The sequence below is a fragment of the Salarias fasciatus genome, chromosome 10, assembly GCF_902148845.1.
Source record: "Salarias fasciatus chromosome 10, fSalaFa1.1, whole genome shotgun sequence".
Taxonomy (NCBI): Eukaryota; Metazoa; Chordata; class Actinopteri; order Blenniiformes; family Blenniidae; genus Salarias; species Salarias fasciatus.
Window position 1 is genome coordinate 4,589,400 of NC_043754.1, and position 16,026 is coordinate 4,605,425.

General features: G+C 47.5%; 1 protein-coding gene across 1 annotated transcript; it reads right to left on the bottom strand.

Moving 5' to 3' along the window:
• Positions 1–3,565: 3,565 nt before the first annotated feature.
• On the bottom strand, positions 3,566–15,536 carry LOC115395941 (protein Wnt-11-like). Its single transcript, XM_030101642.1, is given in 12 exon segments — positions 3,566–3,857; positions 8,680–8,789; positions 8,791–8,829; positions 8,831–8,971; positions 9,089–9,229; positions 9,231–9,284; positions 9,286–9,368; positions 11,749–11,776; positions 11,778–11,911; positions 11,914–11,993; positions 13,545–13,738; positions 15,323–15,536. Coding segments are annotated over 11 exon segments (1,071 nt in total). The 5' UTR covers positions 13,628–13,738; positions 15,323–15,536; the 3' UTR covers positions 3,566–3,679.
• Between the last annotated feature and the right edge of the window lie 490 nt (positions 15,537–16,026).

Here is a 16,026-nt window from a genome sequence, read left to right on the forward strand (position 1 = left end):
TAAATCACAGCAAGTTCATATTTAACATACAGCCACTCACATGAAATGTGTTTTTTTTTCTTTTTTCTTTTCAAAGGGTTAGTTGAAGGTCAGCTGAATGCTTGCACGGTTTGATGATAAGCGGGTCAGCTTTTCTGACTGAACAATTATCTAATCTTTAGTGGCGTGATGAAATTACTCCAATGTCATGCTTAGGTTTTCCTGATTTCTCTGGCGTGCGACAGACTCCAGGAAAATTTCTCAACATTTGCACTTCAGATTGCATCTATTAGAAAACGTACCAAATTCCAAGGTTATCAGATTACTTTATCACCGGAACGGTATCAAAAGTGCTCTTGAAAAAGCACGTAAGGTGAAAAGTTCCTTCAATGATTCGCTATCAGACAGAGGAATCTCCTGAGGGGAATTTTTAGCTCCAACTTGAGGCTAGCTGCTCTCGAAACCACGAATAACCTCCGTGTCAAGTGTTGGGCCGGATGTGAGCGCTCACACCGGCGGCCTGGACTCAATGCAGCTTCATCAGTCACCAAGCCAAACAACAGCTGCGACAGGTCGGCATGTGAAAAGAGAAAAAGGCTTTTGGTTTGAACCAAGAAGGAAGGTCTCCAGACATCTGCAAGCCTCACAAACTTGAAATTTTCCGTAAGGCCTGCATGTTATTAGTTTATATGACTTTGTGTTTTTCTCCTCAAAGGAAAAAAAAAACAGATTATTTCAACAGTTTATTATGTCGAATTTTTCCACGTGTTCACAGCTGTTGGAGCAGTGCTAATGCTAATGCTAATGCTAACTAGCATCCAGAACTGCTTCGCGTAAAGGTTTCCTTTGCTAGTTATCGTTGCCGGTGACCGAGCGAACGCTACGCTAGGAAATGTGCTCAGGGCCGCTGCACAGCTGCTAAGACAAAGAACTTCAGCGCGGAGCTCTGCAGTTTGAAACAAAGCAGAATCCTCCCTTGAAATATGAAACATAGCAGACACACGGAGCAGAACCGAAGCCCGGGCTGCATTAAACTGACTATAGGAGGAACAGTAAGGTTTTAACTCTAGAAACAACAACCTTTTTTATACAGGAATACGGTTGCTTTGCCAACCATATGCTGGTTTTTGTCACTTGAGCATTCCTGAAGTAGTATTTATCTTTAAAGAAAAAAAAAAGAATACACCTAGAGAGACGTGTTTGTAGCTGCTGGAGGAGCTGCCCATGGGATATTTTCTCTGTCCTTAAAATGGTTCGACCTGAAAAGACTTTAAGTGCTTTTTAATCTGCTGAGCCACCTCTGCTCTGAGCCAGCAGGTGAGGCTTCACATTTCTGTCCCGGTGAAGCCGGTGACTGACAGCAGAGGGTGGACTCATAACCTATTCTCTCCCAAACGCCGCGCTGAGGAATGCCAGCGACTGAAGAGTCCTTGAGGCTGTCGACAGCCAGGACTGTGAGCAGGGGGAGCAGACCCCCGCTCACCTGCACACTCCAGACCCCGCCGTCCCCCAAACCTCATCTGGCCGGAGCCGCCTTCACTAAAACACGACTTCTCAGTTACTACTTTTGATCTCATTTCTGAAGAGCTTTGTGCACCGGGCTTTTAAGCCCAACTTGAATCTCTCAGTGTATTTTGGGGTCCGTTTACACGACAACAGTGCTCAGAGCCACTGAAAATGGAGTGCCATTACAAAAACACAAAAATGGTCCATAAACAGGGTCTTAGTTTTGGATCTGCAGTCAGTGGATGTGGCTAATCAGCTCTTTCTAACCTGTCTGTGCAGTAAAAAGTGAATTTGGTGTAAAAGGACGGCTGTGATGATCATAACGTTCCCTCACCGGACTGCGGAGACTTGTTTTGGCAGCTTCGGAGTGCGTCCGCGGGCCGGGGTCAAGAAGTGCTGCAGCTCCAGTGAGCGTGCAGGCCGTACGGGTCGGCGCGGCGGCGGATCATGTGAGCGCACAGCGTGGACTCAACATCGTCCACAGCTATTTCTGTCCAGTGGAGAATCAGGGAACCACTTTAGCCAACACAAGGCTGGTCAGAGGGCAACATCTCGCCTGTACACAGCGCTCGGTCTGTTCCTCTCCAACCAGGCCAGCAGCCCGTCTGCACAGTGGAAATAAATTAGATTTGCCCCCCCCCTCCTTTTTATAATCTGATGTTTGCCCATCGGAGGTCTGGGCCTCAGACAGATGAGTGTTTGAGTGTTAAAGCCGTGGTATGAGTGACAAAAATCCCTTTGCAATGGCCTTTGTGAGGAGGTGGAATGTCCAAACAAACACTTTTCCCAGGGCTGGGGTAATTCAGAGAGAGGGTGGGGGGAAGGGAGGGGGGGGGGGGGGGGGGTGGGGGTCCCAATAGGCTGTCAGGTTGAACCCTGCAACTCATTACTGCACTGAGCTGATTTACAATCGCAGAGTGAAATACGCTGCGGTTAAACGGCACTCGGAGTGAGTTCCACTGAAAAGCTGCTGGAGTTTCTGAATTCGTCTCAGGCCCCGTTCAAACGACAACATTCCAACTGAAAACTCATCGGGCTTTTGTTTACACGGCGACGTTTTGAAAACCACACCCGTTGAGACAGCATGACGGGCCACAAGATGGCGCTGTTAGGTGTTTTTGTCATGAAACAGAGTTTCGATACACCATAAACATTAATAATGGCAGAAACCGCACATTTACACGGACAGACTCTGGATATCTCAATGAAAGTTGTGTTTTAAGTGTCTGCCAGCATCGTTGTAGTACAAACCAAAAACGCAACGTTAATGTCTCAGAAAAACATGCCGCAACCATGTAAAGATGATGGTAAGGATTGTTTAATTATTTTAAAATACTCTTTCTTTATTTCAGTATACAAAATAACAGTATGTACATCCACACAAAAGTGGTTTACAAAATCCATGAGTTCAGCTCATACGCTCTGAAAAATAGACTATATTTCTGAACCGAAGAAGGAGATAATGCACCGTTTTCACAAGAAGTCTGTAAAAATCTCTGGTCTCCATCCACAGGGCTGCAGGCGCGTCCCGCTCTGAGAGTCCAAAACCAACCAGCCAAAGAGAAAAAAAAAAACAAAAAAACATGTTCCTTGATCGAAAAGCACTTGGAAGTTTCCCTTTGTGTTCCTTTTTCCTCTGCGGTCCATTCGCTGACGAGGAAAAAACATTTTAATAGTACCTAAAATGATAAAAAATAGAAGTGGCTCCATGGGAACCCTTTGATTTCTGTGGAGTGAAGCCAAACGTAAGTCTTTGTCTAGTCAGGAGGAAAGAAAAATCCCCCTCCTCCAGCACAGAGTCCAATATTATTTCTTTTATTAGATATAATAAGATAGACTTTCAGCATCCCTCTGTGGGGGGGGGGGGGGGGGGGGGGGGGGGGGGGGGGGGGGGGGGGGGGGGGGGGAATTATAATCATTACCAAGAACAAGGAAATACCCAGGAGGACGGCGGTCTTCACATGACATGGCGGCGGTGCCACGCTCTCCACGTCCGGGAAGGAAAAAAAAAACCAGAAGTCCGTGATACAAAAAATGATAGTGACACAAGTATAGACCACTTCTGGATGAGATACGCATGCTTAAGACGACAGGAAGCCTTCTGGTAGTGCTTTGGTTAATCTGTGGAGCCTCGGGGTGGCCGGGTGCTGAAGGTGGAGGGCGGCGGGCGGCGGGTGGCGGGCGGCGCCGGGGCTCATTTGCAGACGTATCGCTCCACGATCCTCTCGCACTTCTTGCAGGTGACGTAGCAGCACCAGTGGTACTTGCAGTGGCAGCGCTCCACCAGCTTCTCGGTGTAGGGGTTGTAGCCGCGGCCGCAGCACATCAGGTCGCAGCTGTCGCTGCCCAGCGAGGTTCTGTTGCACTGCCTGAAAAAAGAAAGCAGCAAAACACCGGTTAATCCTGACCGAGAAGAAACGAGAACCTCAAACTGAACGCTGCGCCGAAAAGCAAACTCGTCTCCGGTTTGCTGGCCGTCTCCTGACACCTAAATTTACGGCTTCGCTCCTCAAACGCTTTGCACAGCCTCGCAGGCCGTCACCAGTCCACAAAGGTCCTTTAAAAAGGGGGCTTTGACCGACCTGCGCGCTCGAACCCTTTGTGCACTTCTTCTCACAAACATTTTTCTCTTCCATTTTCTTTTTGTTTGCTTGTCTGTGCGCGGCGGAGCCTCTCATTGCGGGAGCTTGAATGAGCGGAGAATAGCCCCCGTCATAAATCACAGTGAATACACAGGCCTCCCCTCCCACTCTGTAGCTGCCCTCGCCACATGATTGCTTTGTTTTATGATGGCAGAGTGTTAATGACCAGCAGGGTGAGAGAGAGAGAGAGAGAGGGAGAGGGAGTCGGAGGAGGCGGAGCAGCGACAGGAGTCATTGAGAATGTGAGACAGGTTTATTACATCGGTGGGAGCTGGCGAGCGGAGCGAAACCCCCACACGCTTATGTTTTGTCAAGAGCGAGATCTGGTTATTTCACTCCCGAGCAGGAGGACGGCGCTGCGCATTCAGCAGGTCACATCTGCTGGAGAGGCCCTGTAAATTAATTTAAGACCTAAACACTGGCGCTTTCCAAGGAAGTGACACACTTTAGATCCCAGGATCACAATTTATCCATTAGGGGAGTGAAAATTCAACACCCCCCCCCCTTACCGCCACCGCCCCTGTGCCCCAGATTCTCCTGTTAGCCAGACATAATGACGAAGAACCGCAGCTGCTCTCAGGTGTGGCGTAAAGGTCAGAGCCGACAACGGAAACAGAAGTCGGGTCAGCGTTAAAACAGCGCTGATGGTCGCAGAGAGGAGGCCGGGATGTGAGCAGGGCCGGTGCAGCACGGACACTTTGACAAGACCAGTAAAAGTAAAGGTTCAAGTCTTTCTGCAGACGTTCCGGTTCAGTCTGCCTTCAGTTTGGGTTATCATAAGCGCCAGCTGCTGTTAATCTCTCCGCTGTGACCTCTGAATCGTCCTCAGGGTAAAGTGTTTAAATGAGAAACCGGAAAAAGTTCGCAGTGTTCCGCCATGAACACAGGCGGAGATGGAACAACAATGAAAAAATCTCCTAATACGTTAAATACAGACACATTCATGAAAAACCCAATTTCTCTGAGGCCTTGTCAAATGAAACAAAACGTTTAAGCACAAACTCACAGTATTTTGAATATGTTTTATATTTGTCAGACACAGTTAGTCCATCAGCTTCTACATGTGTTTGAAGTCTATATCAGGATTGACATGGATTTATTGATTAAAACCTTAAATCGATCAGGTCCTTTGACGCTCATGAAAACGAGTCTCGGTTCCTCCCAGACCTGTGAAAGCAGCTGAATGTGTCGACGTGACTCCAGAGTTATCTCAAGACAAAACTGTGTAAAAAGTTGGATAATGTGAAATCCTGGAGTATTGTAGAGCTACATAAAGTGCTTCTAGAAAACACTGATTTGGACGACGGACTGGGAACTGGACACTACACTGATCATTTATTATAATCTAACATAGTTTGTGCTTTATTGGTACAGAAAATGCACATAAGTTTTTTTCAAATTTTTTTCAATTCTTAGATCAAAATGCTTCACACTCACAATAACCACATTCTTATGATCGCAGAGCGAGTAAACTACCACAGGCTGAACACATCTAATCAAATGATTTAATAATCCAGGGTGTACGGTGGTGTAGTGGTTAGCACTCTCACCTCACAGTGAGAAATCCCTGGTTTGAGTCTTTGCTTGAGACCTTCTTTGAGGGGGAATCTGGTCCCAAAAACGTGACTCTATATTACTGGTTGGATGTGAATGTGAGTGTGTGTGTGTGATTGTCCATATCTGTGTTAGTCTCTGTATCCTCCAGTCTCATTTTGATTACAACTACCTTGATTCGAAGCACTGGAGGCTCATTCTTCTGCGGATACGTAACCAGCATCCCTTAACTGGGACCACATCTTAGATTCAGTCCTCCTGGAAGACAGAAAAATATCTGGCGCTCCAGCCATGTTTTTTCTGACCCAGAACAAACCCATGTTCCACACAAGCCCATGATCTGGGAGACTGTTGCCAACTCTGGTTGATGCCAGACTGTGTTATGGTAAGCTTGGAGAAACACAGTAATCACCCTGTTTTTTATTGATAATTAAACTTTAATGCTCAGTGTGAGCCTCACCGCGGCGTACCAGTGAACCGGCTCTCATCAGGATACCATCAGTCTAGACTCCTATGACAACAACCAGCATCCACGCGAGTGTGCTCTCACCATCACTCGAACACAAACACCAGCGTCACACATTCATATCAGGTCAACAGCAGAGCGGGCGCCTCGTGATTTGGCAGAAGCCCCAACGCCGCAGACTGTGCGGCTGCTGCGTTATCGGCCCTGAAAGTTACACAAGCGGCACACCGGCGAGCGTCCCCAATCACGTCTTCCGCTTATCTGCACCCGGGGCACCAGTCTGAGTGGCACATGACCCTTCCTATGATGCATGGAATTCATACGGACAGCATCATGTGCTTTTTAGTGGTCCTTTTTTTAAAAAATCCCGGCCGGCTCACACGGTGCGATTATATCCTGGCGCGACTTCAGATCGCAGCAGCAGCAAACACTACGCGCACAGTGAGGCATGTCTGGCTAAACAAGCTAACGTGGGGATCAGCGGAGTTAATGCCCTTTAAATTATTCGAGATTAAGAGATTTCTAAGCAAACACCTGCTGCCGTCGTCAAAATGATCCACTCATAACAAGCATTTCCAACAAGATATTAAGCCTGACCTCTTCCTCTGCAACACTATTTCCCTAAATGGTGAAACTAAATAACGACAGAGGCAGAAAAGTACAACTCCTGTTTGCTCAGACAGTAAAGGAAATGAATGTATGATTACATTCTATATGTTAGCAAATTGTTGTCTCAGTGCTTCCACTGTCTGAGTTGAAATTCAAAGTGTGTCTCATGTCTGTGCATGATCTCATCTGAAGGAGGCAATCTCGGAGCAGCTGAATCAGGCCAACCGGACCTTCTTCAAACGGTCTGGCTGACGTGTCGTCGCTGATCCATATGGGACGTGAGACCAGCCACGCCTGATCGAAGCAAGCAGCACGAAACTGATGAAGCCGATCGGATAAAGACACGTGACCAGGGTCCAGTCGGCCCGATTCAAATGCTTCGAGATTTGACTGCCGGAATATAATGTATAACCCAATTATCCGTGCAGGAGCGGTGCTGAAGAAGAAAGCTCCCAAGGTGGAAAGTTTTCAAAAAACGCTCCAACTCTGTCTCCATGAAACAGGGGGAAACGTAACTTTTCTAAAACCCCGCTGTGCTCCGTGGGCCGAGTCGACAGTTCTTCTGCACATGCTCCGTAGACGAACTATAACAAGGTTTTCCTCCAGAGTGTCGTGACTCCCGGCCCAGATTCTCCTGGTCCTGGTTCCAGTCCAGATTCTCCGGACTTGGTAGTTTAGAGTTGAACAGTCAACCGTAACAAACAGTCCAACTTGGGCGTCTGTCCGCGTTCTCCCATTATTAAGGTTTACAGTGTGTGTGTTCTGTGTGGTGTGTGTGTGGATCATTACAAAACCACCGACAGCGCCAACTCATGGCCTAGCATGCTAACTACATTTTTTCAGTGTTTCTGTCAAATAGTTTTAAAAATGTGGGATCAGTGGAGTTAATGCCAAGAAACTCCTGAAACAACAACACGGAAACGTGCGTTTTCACTTGAATCGTTAACGAGGCCTCAGACAATAGATTTATTACTACTTCACATGCTTAACAAAGATAAACACTAATATATATTAAAAAAACAACATTTTTTTTGTAAACTGAAGTCAATGTTTGAAGGCAGAAAGAATTTTTATGAAGAAGAAAAAAACTTTCCTCAAACTTTTTCTGTCTTCAACAAATTTAAACCTTCAAAAGACAAGTCAGTGGGATTCCTGGTTATTTTTATGTTGATGCTCGCCCCCCATTACTGACATTATTGTAATAGAAGCTTTAGAGGCTTTTTTCTCCGTGGACATGTCCACCTAATCATCCACCTGGTTAAATCTCATCCATGGTTTTCATATTTTTTACTGTGTCATTGATGAAATGACAGAATGGATTATCTTTACATGTGACCATCTTGGAACAATTCTATTTTGAAAATGTACAGAGTGCAAAGTGGCGGAAGGGTTTATACTTCTATTACTTCCCACATAGAGCTGAGGGGGATCTCTGTCACACTGGCTTCTTGCCACCTGCTAATTTCCTGCAGAGCTGCACCCTGTCAATCAAAGCACTTGTGCCAAGTGGTCTAAATAAGCTTTTATCTTTCAGAGACCATCTACTACTTCCTGTCTGTGAGTCCCTCTCAAATCAATATCAGCTTGAGAGCACTCAGTCCCAAGAATAACTGCATTTATTCTAGTTACAGATAGCGGGGTAAGGACTCCAGTGGCCACAGACAAATGGCCGCAGATGAGGCCCTCTGAGGGCCACCGTCTGTTATCAGCCGGCCCTGCAGAGTAAACCCAGCCTGCACGCAGGACAACGCCTCCGGCTGAGTCAACATCCTGGATGAGTGGACGCTCGGGATCATTTCCTCTTGTCTGCATTCACGTGGACTCACGCTGACAAATGCACCGCTAACCATCAGGGTTCACAGCAAGTCGCCGCCATCCCCCGTCGCACGCGGCAGCAGCGGCCGGGGGGAGGAAGTCTCACCGTCCTGGGTGCCGACGGACCCCTGCTTGTCGTTCTTGGAGCAGAAGTCCGAGGAGCTCTGCAGGTAGACCAGCTCGTTCTCCCTCACCGGCCGGATGTCGATGTCCTTTGGGTACCAGCTGCTTGCGCGTCCCCATGGGCCGGTGCACCACCCTTGGTGGCGGACAGATACTTGGTCTTCAGGTCCATGGCGATCTCTCTCAGGTCCTGCAGTCCCCTCCAGCAGGTCCTTATGGAGCAGGATCCAGACACGCCGTGGCATTTACACTTCTTCACCAGTGCCTCTCTTAATACCTACATGACACCAGAGGGGGAGATAAACCAGCTCTGACGTGGGTTTGGTAAACAAGACCTCCTCTGTCAGCGTTTTTTTCTTTATATTTCATCATCAGAAAACACTACAGGTCTTACTTGTCTCCCGACTTCGCTGTTGTGTAGGTGCATCAGCTTGTTGGCGTGGGAGCCCGACCGCTTCATCTTCATGGGAGCGTCGTTGAACTTGGAGCCCATAATCAGCCCGTAGTGCAGGTTGTCGGCGCAGCCGCCCCAGCGGGTAGCCGGGCTCGGGGATCTCGGCGGGGATTGGACCGCACGAGCAGAGGCGCAGGATCGCCGGTGGTGCACGCCCGCGCGATGGTGTGGCTGATGGTGGCCGCAGACAGAGCGTAGACGAAAGCTGCCTCTCGTGTGCCTGATGGAAACAGACGAGAAGAAACCCGACGATTAAATACACCACATCGCTCAGTAGCAACATAACGTTATGATTATCTCTTCAATCAGTGCACCTGTCTGTGGGTGGGATATTTTAAGGAAGCAAGCAAGGGTCTCGATCTGTTTACAGAGGTCCAGGCGCTTTTTGATGAACCCAGGTGGTTTAAAACAGTCCAAAGTCCCTCAGTCTAGTTTTACGATTTGGGAACTCGTTTGAAAAAATTCGTCTCTACTTTTTCAGTTCCAAATCTGAAGTCCTGGCCTGTTTAAAAGCAGGAGTCTGTCTATATTTTCAAGGATGCATCATTTTTAATTAGTGGAAGTAAGAAACATTTTTTTCTTTGAGACGATGTTAAAGGGTTTCAGAGAGCAGAGCTCACCTCCAGAGATCTCGAGGTCTGATCGGTCTAGAATTCCAGCAGCACGTTGTTAAAGAGGTTTGGCTGAGCTGCCACAGGGCGATTAAGATAAACATCTGGCTAATAAGTCACTCATCAGTAACAGTATGAATGAGCTGAACTCTGTTTACTTTTTGGGTTTTTTTTCTTTGATTTGTTCAGATTCATTTTGCAGACACACTCTTCAGTCACATCATCAAATCATTTCGTTCTCATCTGCTTCCTAATTCATTCCTCATTGAAACCTTCTAAAAGCTGATTGACATTTGGAATTCATTGCAGGAATTATGATCATTATTATTTTTCCACTATCTTAATTTTTGCAGTGTTTAGTTTTCTGCTGAAAGCCTGTTTAAGACAAAGACCTTCAATCTGCCAAAACAATGCCAAGGAGTGAAAAAACCATGGAAGCCCTTTAATTTTCCTTCCCTGCTGATTGTTTATGACGGTCCTCGATCCAGACTGCTGCTCTTTTTTCACTGGTTGAAGTGGATTCCAGTGATGGGCGAAGAGGCTTATCTAATGATTCAAAGGGATTAAAAAGAGAGAAAAACCTTTGGAGATCTGAAACTATTTCTGTTACATAATCAGCCCCTCAGCTGCCCGTCTATTTTCATGTCTACTTCTGCTTCTGCTTCAGCAAAAGAACAAACCAAAGCACACAAAATGTATCTATCGAATATCTGCGCCCGTGCAGACCGAGCACTGATGTAATTGGAGGCGATGTGCGTACACGGAAAGCACACATGTTAAAGGCCGGGGAGCATTTGGAAGTAAGAGAAGAACTTATGTCTGACCGTGGGCCGCTTAGATCAAAGACATCCCCGGACAGAGATGAGCCATTTCCTGTTCAGGCCCGAATGTTCATTTGGTAAATGGTAGCCATGTCTGTCTTTTCTTTTTCTTTTTTTTTTTTTTTTAGAGGGATACCACTGCAATCCACCCTCCCCCAATCCCAACAACCCCTCTGCTCAACCCTGCAGCCGTCTTCAGCTGATTCACAGTCTGACTGAGCCAGAGAAGCAGCAAACTGGGACGACAACAGTCGCATTGTGGAGGAAAAGAGTTCAGAAACACACCGATTATTAGATGACATGTTGTGGCGAGAGGTGGAAACTTCATAATAATGACACTTTCAGTCTCTGGGAAAATATGAAGGAAGAATTTAGCAGCAGTGAAAAAAGTGGAAATGAGGCAGCAGGTCCTCTTAAAACCAGAAGTTATCAATGAAAGATTTGATTCAACTTCTTTGCTTTTCATATAAACTGGGGACGAGGTGTGCACCTCTTTGCTGCTGAGGCCTCCTGCATTTTTATTTGTGAACCGTTACAGGTGAAAACGAGGATGGTTGCATATTACCCATCGAGAAACCTGCGAGACGAACCACTGAAAACGATCAAGGCTTGAGGAGTAAGGAGCTAAAATCTGGTCCTCACACATGGACTCATGTATCCCTTCACATACAGAATAAAGTGGATTTCTTGAGGCAAGTGGGAAAGGACCAAAACAAATAGGAGATGGTGAAAAGAACATTGATTTTTTTTCTGGATGCCCTCGTGAGACGCCACTAACTCTCATATCACACAACAGCACAAAGCTTCATCTGCTTTAGATTCCTAAAGAGTTTTTGAAGGTTTTCTTTGAAATTTGCAATCTGATTCTGACATCGTCGGAACACGCAAAGCTTCAGGCCCCTTCTGGAAACACTGGCACCCCTTCAAGTGGATTCTGGGCTCCAGGTTGGCAACTATTGTCTCCAAAAAACTGCAACTCTCTGCACTTGTTGTTTGAATTTACTTGATTTTGAAATGTTTTTGTGCTGAAACAGTTTTGTTCATTATTGTTCCTAAAGACAGAAGATAAGTAGCTCACTTGTACGGACAGTGAGGGTTTGGAACGTCAAAGACGACCAACGACAATCACATCTGCGAGCATTTCAGCACCTTATATGCCCGTTCGTACCTCGGTCGAGGTCTGGCCGATACTTGGTGGGCGTCGGGGGGGATGTCGATGGACGAGCAGTTCCAGCGCATGTCGCCGAACGTCTTCTGACACGTCTTTCTTGACCTCCCGGCGGCCTGGATGATGGTCTGCATCAGCTCCAGGTTGCTGCGGCACAGCTGGCCTGGGAGGACACCATGCCGGGAAGCATCTTGCAGTGCTGGGTCTGGTTGACGTATATCGAGGCAGGAGTGTGTGATAGCGCTCTAGAGGGAGGAAAAGACAGAACCGTCAATCAGAACAGTCATGGACAGAGGACTGAGAACAACCTGGACTCAAGTCTTGCCTGCAGACACACAAAGAAGGGCAGGATGTGGGATTTACGACTTGCTGTACCAGCTGAGCTCGTGAAGAGCATGCAACAATAATGCATTAAAAAAACCTCTGATTGTTTCATCCTGTGTTTTATATTTTTATGTCTTATAATTATCACATTTACAAGACTGAGGAATCATGATGTGAGTTTGATTTGACGATGGGTGTGAGCCATTCTTCTGAACACATATTTCAAGGCTTTTTATATTTTTTACAAAGAGTAGAAAGAAAAAGCAACAGATAATGCTTCAGGCAGGGAAATATTCTGGCATGTGCTGGAGCAAAGAATCATCTTATCACAGAGAAAATCCCAAAGGAAAGGCAGCTGCGGATTCATAAAATACAAGTGACACGTTCTTGGCACGGGACTTTTCTTTTGCAAAAGCAAAGAGGAGGCCAGAAGAGTTGCCAAAAAAAAAAAAAAAAAATCCAAAAGCTCCTCTAAATTCAGGTCCATCCACATCCCCGGGATGAAAAACGGCGAGGATCCTCCACGTTTTGAGTTTTCCCCCACAGGAAGCGTTGCCCTCCGTGGCCCGGCTTGACATGAATCATGTGTTTGATTTAAACTATTAACTTATTGGGGATGAACTTAATAGAGAAACCACAGGCGGAGCAGGTTCGCTCTGATCTCTGCCTTCTGAGTTCGTGAGAACCGGGCAGCGCCGCCCGCACCCCGGCCTGGTTCGCATTAGGGGGGGCCGGGGGGCCGAGGGGCCCGGCGCCCCGTGCCCGGCGATAAGCTGCGACTCGGCTCTGGCTGGTAACCCGGCACTCGCAGGTGTTTACAGGCGCATCTGTTTTGCATTGCTCCGCTCTCCGCTGTGGCCCATGCCATCCCGGCTCCAGCGCTCCCTCCGTAACAACCAAACCCGTCCGGATAATACTGACCGATGAACTGATGCTGCAGCTGATTGTGAGGGAAGCCTTGAAAGGTTTACACCAAACTTCTGACTGAAGCAAAAACAAATTCCAAAAAAATAGCAACCAGGGAAATTTACAAACTTTCCGAAATTATGGCGAAATCGATTGTTTGGCTTCGCCGCACCATAAAAACACAGCGGCCATCAACAGTTTGTGTCTATTTTCATGATCTGAGGCTAGAACACAGAGAGAGAGAGGGAGAGAGAGGGCAAGCGGGTGGCAATCGTCTGCGACGCCGTGACGCCGACTCATCTCCATTTCATTTTCCATTTCTTCTTTACGTCACACAGCAGGAACTCGGTTCACTCCGGGACCTTAAGAAGCGCAAAGAACTCGACGTTTCAGCTGAAAGCTCATCGTGTCGACGAATCCACGCCGTGCACGGCGTCTTACTTCGGTCATGAGCGGCGCAGGAAAGGTTGGGGCCCGTCTCAGGATGTTCAGTTCAACAAAAACAGACTAGAATCCAGTGTCCTTGAGTCAAAGCAAAGCGAAGGCGGCGTTGGGAGGATACTTACAGCCACTTGATGCCGGAGCAGAGCTGGGACAGCAGCAGAGCCGCGAGCACGCCGAGAGGCAGGGCATGAGAGCTGCTCCTCATGGCTGGACAGCGGGCCGCTCAAACAGGACACGAACACAAAAGAGGGCCGCCGGGCTTCTCCACCGCGACTCAGAGGTCAGCTCTCATGGCACGGCCTCCTTTTGCTAAATCCTGCGATAAATCAGAGAGCAGTGTGAGCGAGGTGGGCCACCGACAGCACCTTCAGATTTAAAACCTCTTTTCACAGAGGCATGGGAACGTTTTTGTGAGGACCCGAAACTTTACAACATTCAGACATTTGGAGAAACAAACTTCACAAAGCAAAGACAGAAAGTTTTGACTTTAAGCCGGTAATGATCTCACAGGTCTTACATGACAAGCATAAACACAAGTGAGCTTTTGGAGAAATAATCTTTACAGAAAAAAACAAGGTTGGGAGAGTTCAAACACACAGAGTTAATCCACAGTAACCCAGCACTTCTGCCCCAAACAGGCAAGCAAACTCTCCAGAAACAAAAGAGACGGCAGTGAAACCTTGAAGACAAAAAGAAACGCTCTCAATCCGCTCACATGGTGAGAGTCAGAACACAATTTAACGAGTTTAGGGTGATTTCATTCAGTTGATCCGATGTCCCAGCCTCCAGGTCTGATGTCACATTCTGAACAGATTTATTTAGGTCACAATCCACTGAACTTTGGGTCAACCGCGGGACAAGGGGGGCCTGTTTCCGCTCGATCAAACGCCATCGGACAGTATTTACACGGATATTTTAGTCCCGCTAATTCGGTTTCGGTGTCACCCAGCAGCGAACCCTCTGCGTAAAAATGTCAAGAATCCGAGAGAGAGAGGGAGAGATAGGTCCCCATCAGCCGGAGAGGGCTGATTTGGACAGCAGCAGCAGCAGCAGCATCGGGAGCATTTGGATCAGATAAGGGCTGATAAGGAGCCTCTTTGAAGGCTGAAAGCAGCGTTAACGCCGCAGGTAGCTGCTGATAACGGGCTGCGCGCAAAAACGAAAGGTGGGAAAATCTCCGATTCTAACCCTTTTCCCCCAACGAGCCAGCCAAAGCCCGTCGTGCATTAAAGGTATTTTATCACACTCACTCTAAAATCCCCAAAACAATCACTCTATTGTTTATTATCAATGGAAAACAAGAAACTTCCCGAGCCGCCTCTTTCGGGACTTTACGCACCATATCTGCGCGTTTAACAGATTTACCACGAACGTTTACTTTTGGGTAAAGTGGTCCTAATGGCAGCCCCCCCTGTTTGCAGATAAAGGCTAATAGCTACACACACGCGCGCGCTCGACAGTATGCACGCACACACATGCACACGAGAGAGAGAGCGCGCGCTCACACACATGCGGTAAAACTGTTTCCGCGCCTGGAGACGGATGCAGTTGGAGGAGAACAGAAAAATTTTATGATAATCATGCAACTAATGTTAAAAGTTCTGCAAACCGTTCACTTTTAGTTTGTAAAAGCAATTCTGAAACATTTAACGCGCCCAGACGCACGCTGAAGTTGAGATATTTAAATTAAAACTAAAAAAAAAAAAAACCAAACAGAGTTATTAATTTATATTCCCTCAAATTAGCCTCGGGATCTTTTCTAAACTCTTGGTCTTGGCTCCAAAAAGCCAAGCTCACACACTTCTCCCAGCGCAGATCCTCCGAACAAAGCAGCCATTCGGTCCGGTCTCCTCTTTTACGCACACCGGGACCGCGGCGTCCGGCCGGCGCAGCGCCTCACCTTCTGCCGCTCAGCCTCCTCCCTTCAGCCGGCCGCGGAGAGAAACGAGGGGAATCTCAGGGAGGTCGGAATATCCTTAGACACGGATCAGCCTGACGCCTTATTGGTAAAATCCAGCACGGGGTGGCAGAATAGCTCCGGACAGGTACGCATGGTGCGGGTCCGAGTGTGAGGGAGGGAGGGAGTGAGAGTGTGTGTGTGTGAGTGTGTGACAGGGTGGAGGAGAGTGAGTGAGTGAGCCTGAGTGGGGGCAGACTGCTCTGAAATACCCCTGCCCCGCTTTGATCTCACTGCTGATGTCAGACCTGCATTAGCATAAGAAAGCAGGCTGCGCGCCGCGGCCCGGATCCGGAGCGTCCTCCTCCCGGGACGCCGCGCGCCGCGGCCGGACTGCTGTCCGAGCGACAGCCGCCAAACCAGAGTCCCGGAGGAGGGCGGCCTGCCGCCACGACGCATCCGTGATCCAGCGATGTGATCCGCACGAGTCCATCAATTCTGAAAGTTTGGCCACTAGGAACACACTTTCCAATAATAGAGAGAGAAAAAAAAATCAATTTATTATTCATACTGTTCTAAAAAAATTTGTTCATACATAAATCTTACTACTTGATAACTTATTTAGGCAATAAACGTCGAATCAAACTTTTAAAACAGTTTGTGTTCCTTTTAAAATACAATAAATACTAATTAAAAGGCACCAATGT